Raw genomic sequence first — 15,260 nt, 5'->3', positions numbered from 1 at the left:
GAAGGGGAGACAACAAAAGCGGTAGCACTGACGCCCCACAACAAAACCGAGCCAGTCCCGGAACCCCACATGAATAGGGACGTGCCAATACGCATTCTTGAGGTCCAGGGACACCATTCAAGCGCCCGTCTCCAACAGAAGCCGAACCTGGGACAGAGTGGTCATCCGAAACGAGGGGCAAGAAACCCAAGGGTTCAGATGGGACAAGTCCAGAATGAACCGCAGGTCCGCACAGTCTCGTTTCGGAACTAGAAACAGGCGGGAAACCCACCTGAGGGACGGAGTCGTTTCAACCACACCCAAGCGTACCCACTCCAAGATGACCCAACGGAGCGCAGGCGAGGAAGCCTGCCCGTCAGCCTCAAACCCCCCTTAGGAGGAAGAGCCACCCAACGCGACCGCAGGCCGCGAGAAATGACCCGAAAAGCCCACAAATTGTGAGATCAGGCGTGAGCGAACAGAGTCAGCCTCCCCACATCGCGCCATCAATGGGGCGAACCTCGACAGGGCCGCTGCCCCTTACGAGAACCCAATCTGCGCGCAGAGCAAACACCGCACTGACCAGGCACAGATGGCACCGCAGGCGGCACCAGCACCGAACCCGACACCTGTGGCCCACCTCGACGAACGGAACTGCGAGCCCTGGTATGACCCCGCCGGGAAGGAACCCCCCGGTTCCCCCGGAGCACCAACAACTCAGACACAGAGCGGCAAGAGGAAGAAGCCGCCTGAATATAACGCTCAAATGCAGAAGCCTCAAAAAGCAGAGGACAAAAGGGAGAAGACAACCTAAGAACCAGGGCCCAAGCAGATTCCAAAGAGAAAGCAAGGACTGCCTGACGACACGCGAAACGTGCAGCGAAAAACCGCAGCAACGTCTACCGCAGGATCGGCGCAAAAAGCTTCAACATGGCAAACGACGCCTGAGCAGCCGAGACCAAGGTGTCAGACCCAGGAACGGCCCCAAGCACCTCAACATCTTCTGCAAGCCAATCCAAAGATAGCTCCAGGAGGGAAAAGAAACGCAGAACCGAAGCCAAAAAGCCACGAGCGCGCAAATCCTCAGCCACAAGAGCAGCCGACATGGAAGGAACCTGCACATGGAGCTGCACCGCACCAACATCCCGCAGAAGGGCAGGAGCGAAAAGACACTCATTAAGGTGCTCAAAATCACCCTCCAGGTAAACCTGGACCACCGTCAACGCCTCACGCCACTCAAACGTGTGGGTTCGACAGAAAGAGTCCCAAGCATCCAGCGAAAACAAGGGGCAGTCTGCAAGCCAGGACGACCCAGGAACCTCATAACGCACCCAGTAAGGACACGACGATCCAAACCTGAATGAAGAAGGATTCATTATGGAGGTGTACTCCGGGTCACGCAGGAGGTAAGCCGCAAATGCCAACCGCACCTCAGGCGGAGAGATGCGGGAAGCCAAAAACCTAAGGAAAGACGGAACCAAAGAATCCACAGGGACACGGAACCGAACCCGGGGAAGAGCAGAACTGAAGTCCAAATCGTATGCAGAGGGGAGGAAAGGAAAACTCCACTCCTTGCAATAGTAAGCCACGCTCAGAAGGACAGAAAATCCAGGCGGGGTCCAATGGAGCCCAAGGCCCCCCAAGTCAGCTCCTCCCCAACCCCAGGAGCCTCTACACCAGGCCCCGGGGCCGAGCCGTCCTCCAAAGCCCCGGCCTCACAAGAAAAAGCCGGGGCAGCTGAAAGAGCCGGAAGAGAAGGGGCCCACTGGTCAGACCCCGGAGCATCGGCCGGAGGAACAGATTCGAATGCCTCCGTAACCACCCCGGACAGGGCAACCCCCGAAACTGCTCGAGTCTCAGAAACCTCTAAACCCCATCCCGACCCCGAAGCCCTCAGATGCTTAGGGGCTGGAAGCAGGGGGGGGTGGGGAACAGAATGAACCACCGAAGGGGAAGAACAAGGGGGTGCAGACAGAACCAAGACCGAAGCGACCAACACCCCCAAGTCCGGGTCCCTATACACAAAGCGGGGCAGCCTCGGGGCGTCGGGGAAGTGACAACCTGAGCGCGTTGCAACAACCTAAACCTACCTTGCAACGCACGAGCTGCCTGCACCCAAAGTAAATCATCAGCAGACTGAGTGAATTGAGTCACGAACAAGCAACACAGCTCGCAGGACTCGGGGTCGAATGTGTCACCGACCCAAAAGGCAGCATGACGGAGGCAAAAACAATGAGAGTCACCCTGAGACAAGGGTACAGAGCAACCCTCAAACTCGCACAAAGCGAGAGGAGACGCAAGGGTCTTCTCCATCGGACCCGAGAGCCCCTGCGGGGTTTCCCAGGGCCCCTAGACTGGATCTGCTAAGGGTTATCCCAGGCAGGGCACTGCTAACCGGCATCCCAAACTACCAAGCAACTGCTAAACGCTGAACCCATGGGACATGTCCACTCGCGAGGGCGAAGCAGGGGGTGCCACCACACAAAGGGCCCTAATATAAGGGGAAGGGAAAAACACAAGGCAGACAACGCACCCAGAGGGAACAGAGCCGGCCGCTGTTATAGGTGAAAACTAGCTATGCAGTACCCTGCGCCCCACCAGTGCTATAACTACCACTTACCCCAAGGTAAACAAGGGAGGAAAACCCCCAAACACTCGGGGCGGCCAAACGCCAAGCAGCGAAAGGCCAACAGAGGTAGACCCAAGGTGACTTGTGGAAGGCTACCCCAAGCCCCAAGGGCGGTACTTACAGGGCACTCAGGGAAGGTGACCCTAAGCACACGCAGCCCGAGTACCTGAGAATACTACTCCCAGCTCACACGACCACCGTAAGAGCAGCACTGAAAACAAGTCACAGCACTGAGACAAGACTGGAGCTGGAGCCACACGACCATGCACTATCCCATCAGCCGAGGAACTGAGGCGTGAATAGCCGGTCTCGGGGGTCTGGGGCTCCCACTTTCCCCTCCCGGGAAAGGGGGAGAGCTGCGCAGACATGTGGCGCGGCTCGTGTGACGTCATGCTTGTTTGCTCTTTTCTTTTGGGGAGTTCTGTCCACTCGTTTGTCAATTTTCATTGTTAACCAGAATAGGGGTTTGTTTTGTGGCGCTTACCTTTCTGGGTGCCGTGCCTCTGTGAGGAGGCCAGGTTCTGGCTCGTGGTCCCCGGTAGGCTAGAACTTCACCCACATCGACAGATGCAAAATAGTTAGGATATCCATAACAGCCATGGATAGCTCCAGGAAGCCGTAGGGGCTCCCCCCAGAAACAATGAAATTCTTTACAAAGAATTCAAGCGTGATCGTCACTAAGCAGGAGGCACTGGTAAAATGAAGGGCAGCAACCGTGCCACCAGGAACCACGCACTAGGTCACCCATACGCATATCAACAAACTACGTTACTCAAGGCAAAGCTCATAACCCGATTCAAATTTTACGAAGATATTGGACTCATAACCCAAAAAGGTCGTAAATAGGGGTATTCGTAAGCCAAGGTGTCACTGTATATGAAATTTAAGGTTATAATAAATACTTCAGTATTGAAAACTATCTTTATTATCACATAGTCATTGTACAGAAATGAATTTTTTGACTCATTGAACATTAGTCCTGCAGGGAGAAAGTCCATAAGATACGGCACATCAACACTCTCCCATAATTAAAAGTCATTCATTTCACACGTTATTATAGATATTATATGTCCTCTCATTGAAACTGTAAGAAAAAACTGACATGTGTCAAAACAAGAATGCAAAATCTTTTTTATCTAAAGATATTAAGTTCATTATCTTAAGTGTTACTCTGGGCCCTGAGGTTGTGTTAGGGACTGGACAAATAATAAAAGAGAACAGAAAATTACATGAAAGATTTAGTTCAGACAAGCTAGCAACACCATCACAAGTTTCATATACTGTACAACTAATCCTACAGAGAGCTAAGGCTCTCATCATTAACTTTACAGCATCATTAATTGCTATGAAACATTCCAAGGATTTCTGTTCTTCCACATCATGAGATAAAAATACAGTAATATGATGGTGCTTAAATCTGTACTTGCCAGATGACAGCTTGTGACAGATTTAGGCTAAGTTGGCCAGCTTGACAGATTTAGGCTAAGTTGCCGAGCTTGACAGATTTAGGTAGAGCTAGCTGCCTTCCATACAAGCAGCAAATAACACTCTTATAGCAACATACTAATTGGCATTAGTCACCCTCGCAACACTCAACAACAACCATCGAGTGTGCCAACCAACTGTCCTCCTTGTAGTGACACTTTTTTTTTTTTTAGCTGTACTCACTCTCCAGCACTTGAAGGACTTCTTAACTTCTTTCCCTTCTTACATGTGTCATTGCAAGTAATTTTAAACACAAAAAACTATATGACAGTATGGCTATATATCCCTGGGGCCAGATTCACAAAGCAGTTACGCAAGTACTTACGAACGTGTACATCTTTCCTCAATCTTTGATGGCTTTGGTTACACTTATTAACAGTTTACAAGCATGAAAACTTCCCAATCAACTGTTATTATTGTTATAAACAGCCTCCTGGTGCTTTGGAGCTCATTAACTATTTAATAATTGTAAACAAAGCAGCCAAAAATTGAGAAAAGATATACAGGTTCATAAGTGCTTGCGTAACTGTTTCGTGAATCTGGCTCCTGATGCCTGGCTAGTGCTATAGGGCAATTTAAACTCTTTAGCAAATGAAGTATTCTATCAAATTGCCAGACAGAAATAAATGCTGCAGAAATAAATCAACATTAATGTCATATGATGGAATCTAACCCACTTCCCTGAACTTCTCACACACGCACTAGTGAGCGTGACTGAGGATTTCAGAAATGCGAGTTCAATTCTATCACACAGAATTAATATTTATTCAAAGATTCATCAGGTTCTTGTGATTTCATTGTGCAGGCAGCTGAAATGTTTCAGAAGGATTCTACAGTTTCAATGACCATGTTGACATAACCTTGCAAGTGAATATAGAAAATATTTACTTTTCCAGAGAGTCTGTTCATCGTATTACCTATTACAATACTGTATTTACAACACTCTCACTTCAAACCCTGCAAGTCATTTCACGAGTCTGTAGATAAACATGACTTCCACACCCCCATCAGAGTAATGAAAGGGGGTAATAATAATAATAATGGCATATGGCCACTATTATACAGTAATAACATTACTGTTTAATATTTCCATGTTCAAGTTTAACTCGAGCATGCTGTTGCACAGTGGTCAGTGCAGTTGGGTCACAACTACAAGGTCCCAGATTCGATTCCTGAGGCAGGATAGATATATTTTTGACTCATTTCCTTTCACCTAATGTCACTGTTCAAGTAAGAGCAAATAGGGACCTGGGAGCTAGGCATCTCTTGTGGATTGCATCCTGGGAAAGGTCAGTAGTTGACCTTATGGGACCTCAATAAGCCTTTACAGGCCTCCTGTCACAGACGACATATCATAAAATTCAATGTCCTTGATAACAGGCTATATATTCCAGCTTAAGTGAATGCATAGAATTAGTTTTTCTTGATTATGCATGAGCACATACTTTCATTTACATATATTCCTAAAAGTGTACTATATTAATTGAAATGTCAATTATTATATAACTGAACATCACTATACATATTCTATTTCTCTCTGAGTTAAATCAAAGATCACATTACAGACTCACCCTGGATGAAAAAAAATAAATTATAGGAATGTATATTATTTAAAATTATTTAACGTTTAATAAACACAGACAAAAAGATTCCTTATGCATCACTGAGAAATACACATGTCATCAGTATTAGGTATTAAAAAACTATATTCAAGGCAAACAACAAAATTACCTAAAATATTTGAAATACAGTACTGTACATAAGTACATCTATGAATTAGAAAACAAAGGAAACAAGAAAGCACAGCCAAGGAGACTAGTGGGAGAAGTGAGAATGCTTAGGACACGTGATGAGCTTACGACACAAAACAGGAAATGCTTTTCCACTTAGGGGGTTATAAACCAATAGAGTCGCCTACCCGCCAAAACTGAAAATGCCAAGACATTACTTCAGTTTAAAATCCAGATTCTCAATGGGGGAAAATTTAACATGACTGACTTTCCTGGCATGAGAAGAGGATATGGTAGAATATCAGCAATAATACTTAGAGTAAAGGCATCAATGTAAAAGCCAAAACGTGGGAAAGTTGAAACAAGGGTAAGGTAACAAATGGAAAAGCTGAAATGTAGGGAACCTGAAAAATAAAAACAATTAAATGTCGGAAAGAAAATGGGAAAATCCGAGTTTTCCTAATTTTTATATTGTGACGATAATCTCTTTCAAGAGAGATTGAGCCTGCTCTTCCCTACATAATTACGTCAGAATACAAGATACTATATAGAAGATACGTTCACCAAGTATCGCCAAACGTTTTGCCCAGAGAGCAAATCGTACCCTGCACACACCTGGCCACCGCCGTAACCAGCAAACTGCTTATCCTCTGCCTGCCTGTTGCTGATTGGCTGGTGTCCCGTCGCACCTGCCCTCCTCCACCACCACAAGTCAACGTCTGGGCTGCAGTGCGCCAGTCTCGTCAGAATATCTTTGTGCTCCATGAAGTTGATCTCTCGCTGGTAGACTAAGCCTTGGCTTTCGTGTACTAAGGGAGGTGGCAGCTTGAAGCCAGTATTCCAGCACCCATTACATAATTTATTTTGCTATCACTAACTTACTTGTCTTAGCGTAACTTTTCATTGCAAGTGATTATTCATGTTATTTTGTTTGTTGACTTGTCCTGCATATTTTATGAGATTACCTTTATTCATGTCTTGTTTTCTAGAGTAATTAAAATTTCATTGTTTATATACTTGTGTTTTGTGTGTCTTCCCATTACCTTACCACAGATGAAAGGACAAACTTTTCTCTTTTTTTTTTGTGATGTGACGAGGCCCTGCCCCCAGCTTTTGAAACAGCCGAACACCAACGCTTTACCGTCACAATATTTTTCTAAGTTTTGTTCTTGAGAAGATAAAGCTTTACATTATATTATATATGATTAAATTTTGTTTAATTAGAGTTAAAACTAATACTGTATAGAAATACGACCAAACCTACCTAACCTAAGCTATCATAACCTAATCTAAACTAACATAACTAAGTCAGTAATTCATGTTCTTAACACTTTGCCTGGGCAGGGACGCATATTGCATTCCTAAATAAATCTACGGATCTTGGACCAATTAAAATATTTGTTAAAAATCCATTTTTTCTTGATCATTATGGGACTAGTTCTAAAATGTGCACCTTTTAATTGCAAACAATTTGATGCCAAATTGAATGACGTAGCACAAATATTGAGGTCAGAAATTTGGAAAGAGTATAAATACTTGTGGTGTCGAGTGTCCAAAATTTAAATATTTGTTAAAATTCCATTTTTTGTTCGATTATTATGGGACTAGTTCTAAAATGCGCACCTTTCGATTGCGAACAATTTGATACCAAATTGAAGGACATAAGAAAGAGTATAATTATTTGAGTGCGGGTAGTGGCTGTCCGCTCACAGGTAAAACTCGTCCTAACTTGGAATGTGCTGTGGGCGGCACACTTGGCCATTTGACTTTGTAAGCATATATCTCTTTAGAACATTCTATTACGAACATTTTGATGCCAAAATAAATGACGTAGCACGAAATTAAGATCAGAAAACTAGAAAGAGTATAAATACTTGTGTGATGGTGAGCGTCCAAAATTAAAATACAGTGGTATCTCCATTTACGAATTTAATCTGTTCCCAGAAATGGGTCATAACTTGAAATGAATTTCAGTTCACGCATTCACAGTCTTGTTCACATTGTTCACAGTCGCATTCACAGTCAATCAGCCATTCAGAGTTGCAACCAGTCAGTTAGCAAACAATAAGTTTAATGTCAGGCACTCAGGGAATCTGCCTCCCGATCTATCAGCTGGTAGCAAGGAAGCCAACTGTGTTAATACCGTCCTCATTGCTGGGAGGAGTACAGGTGGGGAAGGCCAGTGTGGGGGATGAGGAGATGGAGGTAGTGGGGAGGGTGAAGGATGCGGGAGGGATGGATCGGTGTGCGGGATGGAGGGCCTTGGAAGGGAATGGGGGTGACCAGCTCCTGCATTAGTCCTAGCTGGAAGCTGGTCCACTCACGCCACCCCCCACAGCTACCCACCCACTCACTCTGACCACCCGTCCTGCTACTCATCTGCCCACCCACTGTCTCCTGACTGCCCTGCTACCTACCCACTCTAACCACCCATCCTGCTACTCATTTACTCACCCACTGTCTCCTGACTGCCCTGCTACCCACCTGCTTTAACCACCTGTCCTGTTACTCATCTGCCCAACCACTGTCTTTTGACTGGCCTGCTACCCACCTCCTTAGTCTACCATCTACCACCCACTTGTTCAGCTCTGCCTGCCCTACTATTCATCCATCCACTATCACCTGCCCTCCATGTGTTCTTTCCTTACATGATTCTAGTGCTGGTGTTTCTAAAAGATTTTCTTTCCCGTCCCCCACCCCGCAACTAGCCTCCTTGTCCCACTCACCTGCCATTAATCCGGTGTTCCCAACATCAATCCATCCAGTTCCCCCACCATCCATCCACCCAGTCCCTTCACCATCCATCCAGTCCCCTCACCATCCATCTATCAATCCAATCCCCTCACCATCCATCCACCAATCCAGTCACCTTACCATCCCTCCATCCAGTTCCTTCAACATCCATCCAGTCCCCTTTCGATCCTTCCAGTGCCATCAACGTCCATCTATTGATCCAATCCCCTCACCATCCATCCAGTCCCCTCATCGTCCATCCATCAAAACACCTCAGCATACATCCAGTCCCCTCACCATCCATCCATCCATCCAGTTCCCCTACAATCCAGTCCCCTCACCATCCATCTATCCAGTTCCTTCACCATCCATCCATCCAGTTCTCCCCACCATCCATCATCCAGTTCCTCTACCATTCAGTCCCCTCACCATCCATTTATCCAGTCCTCTCCCCATCCATCCATCCAGTCCCCTCACTATCCATCCATCCAGTCCCCTCACCATCCATCCATCCAGTCCCCTCACCATCCATCCATCCAGTCCCCTCACCATCCATCCAGTCCCCTCACCATCCATCTATCCAGTCCATTCACCATTCATCCATCCAGTTCTCCCCACCATCCATCCATCCAGTCTCCTCACCATTCATTCATCCAGTCCCCTAACCATCCATCTATCCAGTTCCCCCCACCATCCATCCATCCAATCCCCTCGCCATCCATCCATCCAGTCCCCTCACCATCCATCCAGCTAATCCCCTCACCATCCATCCACCCAGTTCCCTCACTATCCATCCATCCATCCAGTCCCCTCACCATCCATCAATCCATCCAGTCCCCTCACCATCCATCCATCCAGTCCCCTCACCATCCATCTATCCATCCAGTCCCCTCACCATCCATCCACCCAGTTCCCTCATTATCCATCCATCCATCTAGTCCCCTCACCATCCATCCATCTATCCAGTCCCCTCACCATTCATCCATCCAGTCCCCTCACCATTCATCCATCCAGTCCCTTCACCATCCATCTATCCAGTTCCCTCACCATCCATCTATCCAGTTCCCTCACCATCCATCCAGTCCCATCACCATTTATCCATCCAGTCCTCTCACCATCCATCTATACCTGGTTGATACCTGATTGATGGGGTTCTGGGAGTTCTTCTACTCCCCAAGCCCAGCCCGAGGCCAGGCTTGACTTGTGAGAGTTTGGTCCACTAGGCTGTTGCTTGGAGCGGCCCGCAGGCCCACATACCCACCACAGCCCGGTTGGTCCGGCAATCCTTGGAGGAATAAATCTAGTTTCCTCTTGAAGATGTCCACGGTTGTTCCGGCAATATTTCTTATGCTTGCTGGGAGGGTGTTGAGCAACCGTGAACCCCTGATGCTTATACAGTGTTCTCTGATTGTGCCTATGGCACCTCTGCTCTTCACTGGTTCTATTCTGCATTTTCTTCCATATCGTTCACTCCAGTACGTTGTTATTTTACTGTGTAGATTTGGGACCTGTCCCTCCAGTATTTTCCATGTGTATATTATTTGATATCTCTCTCGTCTTCTTTCTAGTGAGTACATTTGGAGGGCTTTGAGACAATCCCAATAATTTAGGTGCTTTATCGCGTGCCATATATGTTCTCTGTATTCCCTCTATTTCTGCAATCTCTCCTGCTCTGAAGGGGGAAGCGAGTACTGAGCAGTACTCAAGACGGGACAACACAAGTGACTTGAAGAGTACAGCCATTGTGATGGGATCCCTGGATTTGAACATTTTTGTAATCCATCCTATCATTTTTCTGGCTGTCGCAATATTTGCTTGGTTATGCTCCCTAAACGTTAGGTCGTCAGACATCATTATTCCCAAATCCTTTACATGCTGTTTTCCTACTATGGGTACATTTGATTGTGTTTTATACCCTGTATCATGTTTAAGGTCCTCATTTTTACCGTACCTGAGTACCTGGAATTTATCACTGTTAAACATCAGTTCCCCCACCATCCAGTCCCCTCACCATCCATCCATCCATCCATCCAGTCCCCTCACCATTCATCCATTCAGTCCCCTCACCATCCATCTATCCAGTTCCTTCACTATCCATCCATACAGTCCCCTCACCATTCATCCATCCAGTCCTCTCACCATCCATCTATCCAGTTCCTCCACCATCCATCCATCCAGTCCCCTCACTATTCATCCATCCAGTCCCCTCACCATCCATCCATCCAGTCCCCTCACTATCCATCCATCCAGTCCCCTCACCATCCATCCATCCAGTCCCCCCCCCCATCCATCCATCCAGTCCCCTCACCATCCATCCATCCAGTCCCCTCACCATCCATCCATCCAGTCCCCTCACCATCCATCCATCCAGTCCCCTCCACCATCCATCCATCCAGTCCCCTCCACCATCCATCCATCCAGTCCCCTCACCATCCATCCATCCAGTCCTCCCCACCACCCATCCATCCAGTCCCCTCACCATCCATCCATCCAGTCCATCCCACCATCCATCCTGTTGTCCTCCCAAATACAATATTCAAGTGATCGCCACTAGGCGTGTGACACTGGTAAACTGAAGTGCGGTCGCCTGTGCCACCAGGAAACTAAAAAAAATATGTAAGTAGGGTTATTTGTAAGTCGAGGTTCCACTGTAATATAAAACAAAGAAGACTACCGACCTCCTTATTTAAAACAGCCTGAAGTCAATGGAGAACCCTTTACAGCAGTCGAATGTGGTATATATAAATGTGCACCTGCCCTCACGAAGGATGTAGCCTTCAATCTAAGTACAGTAGAACCTCGTGTGATGACCGCCTCAAATGGCGACCATTTTGGATAACGAATGCCTCGATCGCCAACAATTCGTCTCGTTTAGGCGACCGCTCGTTTGAATAATGTTAACACCACATGGTCGGGTCTGGGGCTGCTTCTCGCACATTCTCGGACACCTCCGACGATGCAAATACAAAATTTTCCTTTGTGTACAGATGCTATTGATGTTGGAATGTTGCAAAGCAATGACTTTTTGTAGAAAAACGAAATGAACTTTTTTAAAGAAAGAACAAATGTCAAAAGGTTTGTTTGGTGTTCGGCAGGTAGGCTGCTCCATGTTTCTTATAAAAAAAAAGACAAAAATTAAGAATTTTGAAAAACAGAACAAATGTCAAAAAGGTTCATTTGGTGTTCGGCAGGTAGGCTGCTCCATATTTCTTAAATAAAAAAAAAATAAAAATAAAAAACCAGTTTAAACAATTTGAAAAACGGACAAATGCCATAAAGGTTCGTTCAGTGTTTGTCAGGTAGACTGCTCCATTATTGCCTACATAAATGAAATACACAAAACAAAAGGAACACAGAAAGATTGTCATAATGGAACAGCCTACCCGGCAAATAATGAACGAACTTTTATGGCATTTGTCCGTTTTTCAAATTATTTAAACTGTTATTTTTTTTATTTAATTAACATGGAACAGCCTACCTGCCGAACACCTAACGAACATTTTTGACATATGTTCTGTTTTTCAAAATTCTTAATTTTTGTTTTTGTTTTTTTGTTTTTAATAAGAAACATGGAGCAGCCTTATCTTGAGGTTATCTTGAGATGATTTCGGGGCTTTTTTTTAGTGTCCCCGCGGCCCAGTCCTCGACCAGGCCTCCACCCCCAGGAAGCAGCCCGTGACAGTTGACTAACACCCAGGTACCTATTTTACTGCTAGGTAACAGGGGCATAGGGTGAAAGAAACTCTGCCCATTGTTTCTCGCCGGCGCCTGGGATCGAACCCAGGACCACAGGATCACATGTCCAGCGTGCTGTCCGCTCGGCCGACCGGCTCCCCTGACAAACCCTGACAGGCAGCCTTACTGACAAACATCGAACAAACCTTTTGCTATACAAGAAATAAAAAAAAATTGAGCAATTTTGAAGAAAGAAAAATGTCATAAAGGTTTGTTCAGTGTATGTAAGGTAAGCTGCTCCATTATTCAAAACATCCAATATTATATTGATGTTTTTCAGAGGTAGAATGGATTAATTTGATTTCCATTATTTTCAATGGGGACATTCGATTTGTATGACATCCGTTTCACATGACAATCATGGCGCCGGAACGGATTAAATTTGTTATTCGAGGTTCCACTGTAGATACAGTAGGTATGACGTCGACCAAGCTCACGAGACGTTTGACCTGTCATCTTCAATTAGGTGCCCCCAAGAATCACATGGGACAAGCCCATGACATCACTTTAACAAGAGAAATGTTGTATAAAAATACTCGTATAATAGACAAAGCCCAAGATGTAAGAAGATTACAAATTATTGAAGCAATCCACATAAAAGTAGAACAATCCCATATAAATACCCAAATAACGGAACTATTCACACTACCCAACACGAGAGCAAGAACAAGACCGGAATGTGAAGATGCCAATGTAGACGACATTGCTCAAAAAGCCATGCCCACCTCACCAGATTAATCTTTGAATATGCTTCCTCCCATTTTTTCCCCTTATTCTTCTCCCTTTTATGCCTTACTCTTCATCTATTTGTATTTGTATGTGCCTGACCTCCCTAATGGTATAAATCCAATAAATCCAATAAACCCAGTACTATCCTATTCACTTGAAAATGAACCATGTAGGTTTGAAACATTGTGTAAATTTATAATGTGTAATACATTCTACAGTTAATTATTTCTTTTAGTTTACCTCGAACAAAGATGACATTTGGAGAAATCCTCTTCCAATTAAACCAAGATACAAGAGCATTAGTCAGAGAGATAGAAGCCCTAAACAAGAAAATAATCAACACAGAATATGCAGTCGTATTCAATGAAACATAAATATATACACATATACATACATACCACACACACACACAATATATTAAGTATTTATAGGTTTGCTAAGACCCAAGCATCTCATTTTCAGCCCAAAAATGCAACTTTCCTCAACTTCCATATTTTAACATTCAAAGGTTTTTGGCAGCAATCTATTAACAGTATATAAAAAAAGTCTATAAAGTCCTTTAAGTCATAATTCTTTATGAGTGTGATATATCTGACAATACTAAGCATCTAATCAAAATAATAGAAGTCACTGGGCTTGAGCAAAATATCCAGCACCTGCTGCTTTATTGATACATGCATTATGCTAGATGGAAAGTCACATTTCTTCGAAAGATGGTGAGGGGAAGGGAACTATCATGAGAAAGTGCCAAGCCATTACAACTATATTGCACTGGGAAGGGATCAAGATAAGGATTTAAGATAGGACAAAGGAAAGGAATGGTACCCAACCACTTGGATGGTTCGGAGATTAAATGCCGACCCGTGTGAAGCGAGGCCGTTGCTCTACCGTCCAGCCCAAGTTGCTGGACTTGAATGATGAGGAAACTGTGTATAGATGACCAGGGCAGAAAGTTTCATAGTATTTGACAAAATAATTTGTATAAATATACAGTACCTTGAAAACACTAATAGTTTTACTATTTATATCTTTGGTTAAAGTAGTCTCACTTACTAATCTTCCTTAGGGCTTTCATATATCCTGGCTAACAAAGCTCTCAATATGTTGCCTGGAAGTTTCTGATTTTGTTGAATAAGGTTATCTAATGCCTCACGTACTCTTTCTGCCAACTCTTCTGGACTCTCACCAGGTTTATGGTAAATTGGCTTACCAAGATGAGCCCGTAGCTGTGGAAAAAAAACTATTGATAGTAGGTACTGTATCCATTAACTAATTGAATTACATTACCATCCTGAGTTCCTATTTAAAGTGAAAGCATTATAAACCTGAGTTCCTATGTTACTTAAAAGCACTAGAAACCTGAGTTCCTAGTATATGTAAGAGTGCTAGAAACCTGAATTCCTAAGAAACAAAAAAGGCAGTACAAACCAGAGTTCCTCTGTTATGTAAGAGCACTAGATACCTGAGTTCCTAGTTTATGTAAAAGCACTATTATCTTGAATAAAGATTTGCATGCTGATTAACCCTTAAACTGCTCAGCATAAGGAGGCATAATTCAAAAAAATATTTGTATTTTGTAAAAATTACTTAAAAATGTTAAACAAATCTCCAACTTATTGGCTTCATAATTGTGAAACTTTCATCATATAATTTTCATAAATTGATTTTAGACAAATATTTAAAAAAAAGAACATTTCGTTAATAAGGAGAACAGCTCCTATTAACTGAAACTGATGGATAATGCAATGATAAAGAGATGCAAGCACTTGTCCAATGCACAAAGAAGAAGAATAGTAGTAAGAAATGTCCACAAAGTGGATATGCAGCTGGTGCCTTTATAGCATTGGTGAGTAATACATAACACAAATAATAATGAATAAGTATGTTAGTATGCTCTATTTTGTTATATATCATATAAATACATTGCCCAAAGTTATTATTAGTTACTTTCAACAATGTCCAAAAAAATATTTTTTAGGGGAAATATTTTTTTTTAGGTTTTTTCAATCCTTTGTTTATTATTTGAATTTGTTGTAACCTTTACATGTTGGAGAGTGCATACCCGTCTCTGACTATGTGAAGACACAAGTAAATTAGTCAATAAATAAATCAGTCACAACTCTCAGAACTTGGGACCGAAATTTTTTTGGCTGATTTTTCACAGATTTCAAACTCTATTTTCTTTGTTTCTTCAGGTTGTTTTGATGATTAGGGACCAGATAATGGCTTTTTTACTTATA

The 15,260-nt window shown here is 44.1% G+C and overlaps 1 protein-coding gene across 10 annotated transcripts in view; it reads right to left on the bottom strand.

Annotated features, from left to right (window-relative positions):
* Positions 1 to 11,131: 11,131 nt before the first annotated feature.
* The window catches only part of LOC123769741 (DGAT1/2-independent enzyme synthesizing storage lipids), an 85,502-nt gene continuing 81,373 nt past the window's right edge, over positions 11,132 to 15,260 (bottom strand). For all 10 annotated transcript variants that reach the window (XM_069301463.1, XM_045760971.2, XM_045760973.2 and 7 more), the window contains one exon: positions 11,132 to 14,246. In XM_069301463.1, the coding sequence (XP_069157564.1) occupies positions 14,073 to 14,246 (174 nt within the window). In that variant the 3' untranslated portion in view covers positions 11,132 to 14,072. The remainder of the gene's footprint in view (positions 14,247 to 15,260) is intronic.

Source organism: Procambarus clarkii, chromosome 45, assembly GCF_040958095.1.
Source record: "Procambarus clarkii isolate CNS0578487 chromosome 45, FALCON_Pclarkii_2.0, whole genome shotgun sequence".
NCBI classification, from domain to species: Eukaryota; Metazoa; Arthropoda; class Malacostraca; order Decapoda; family Cambaridae; genus Procambarus; species Procambarus clarkii.
The sequence above is the reverse complement of the archived record's forward strand: the minus strand, read 5'-3'. Positions and strand labels throughout refer to the sequence as shown.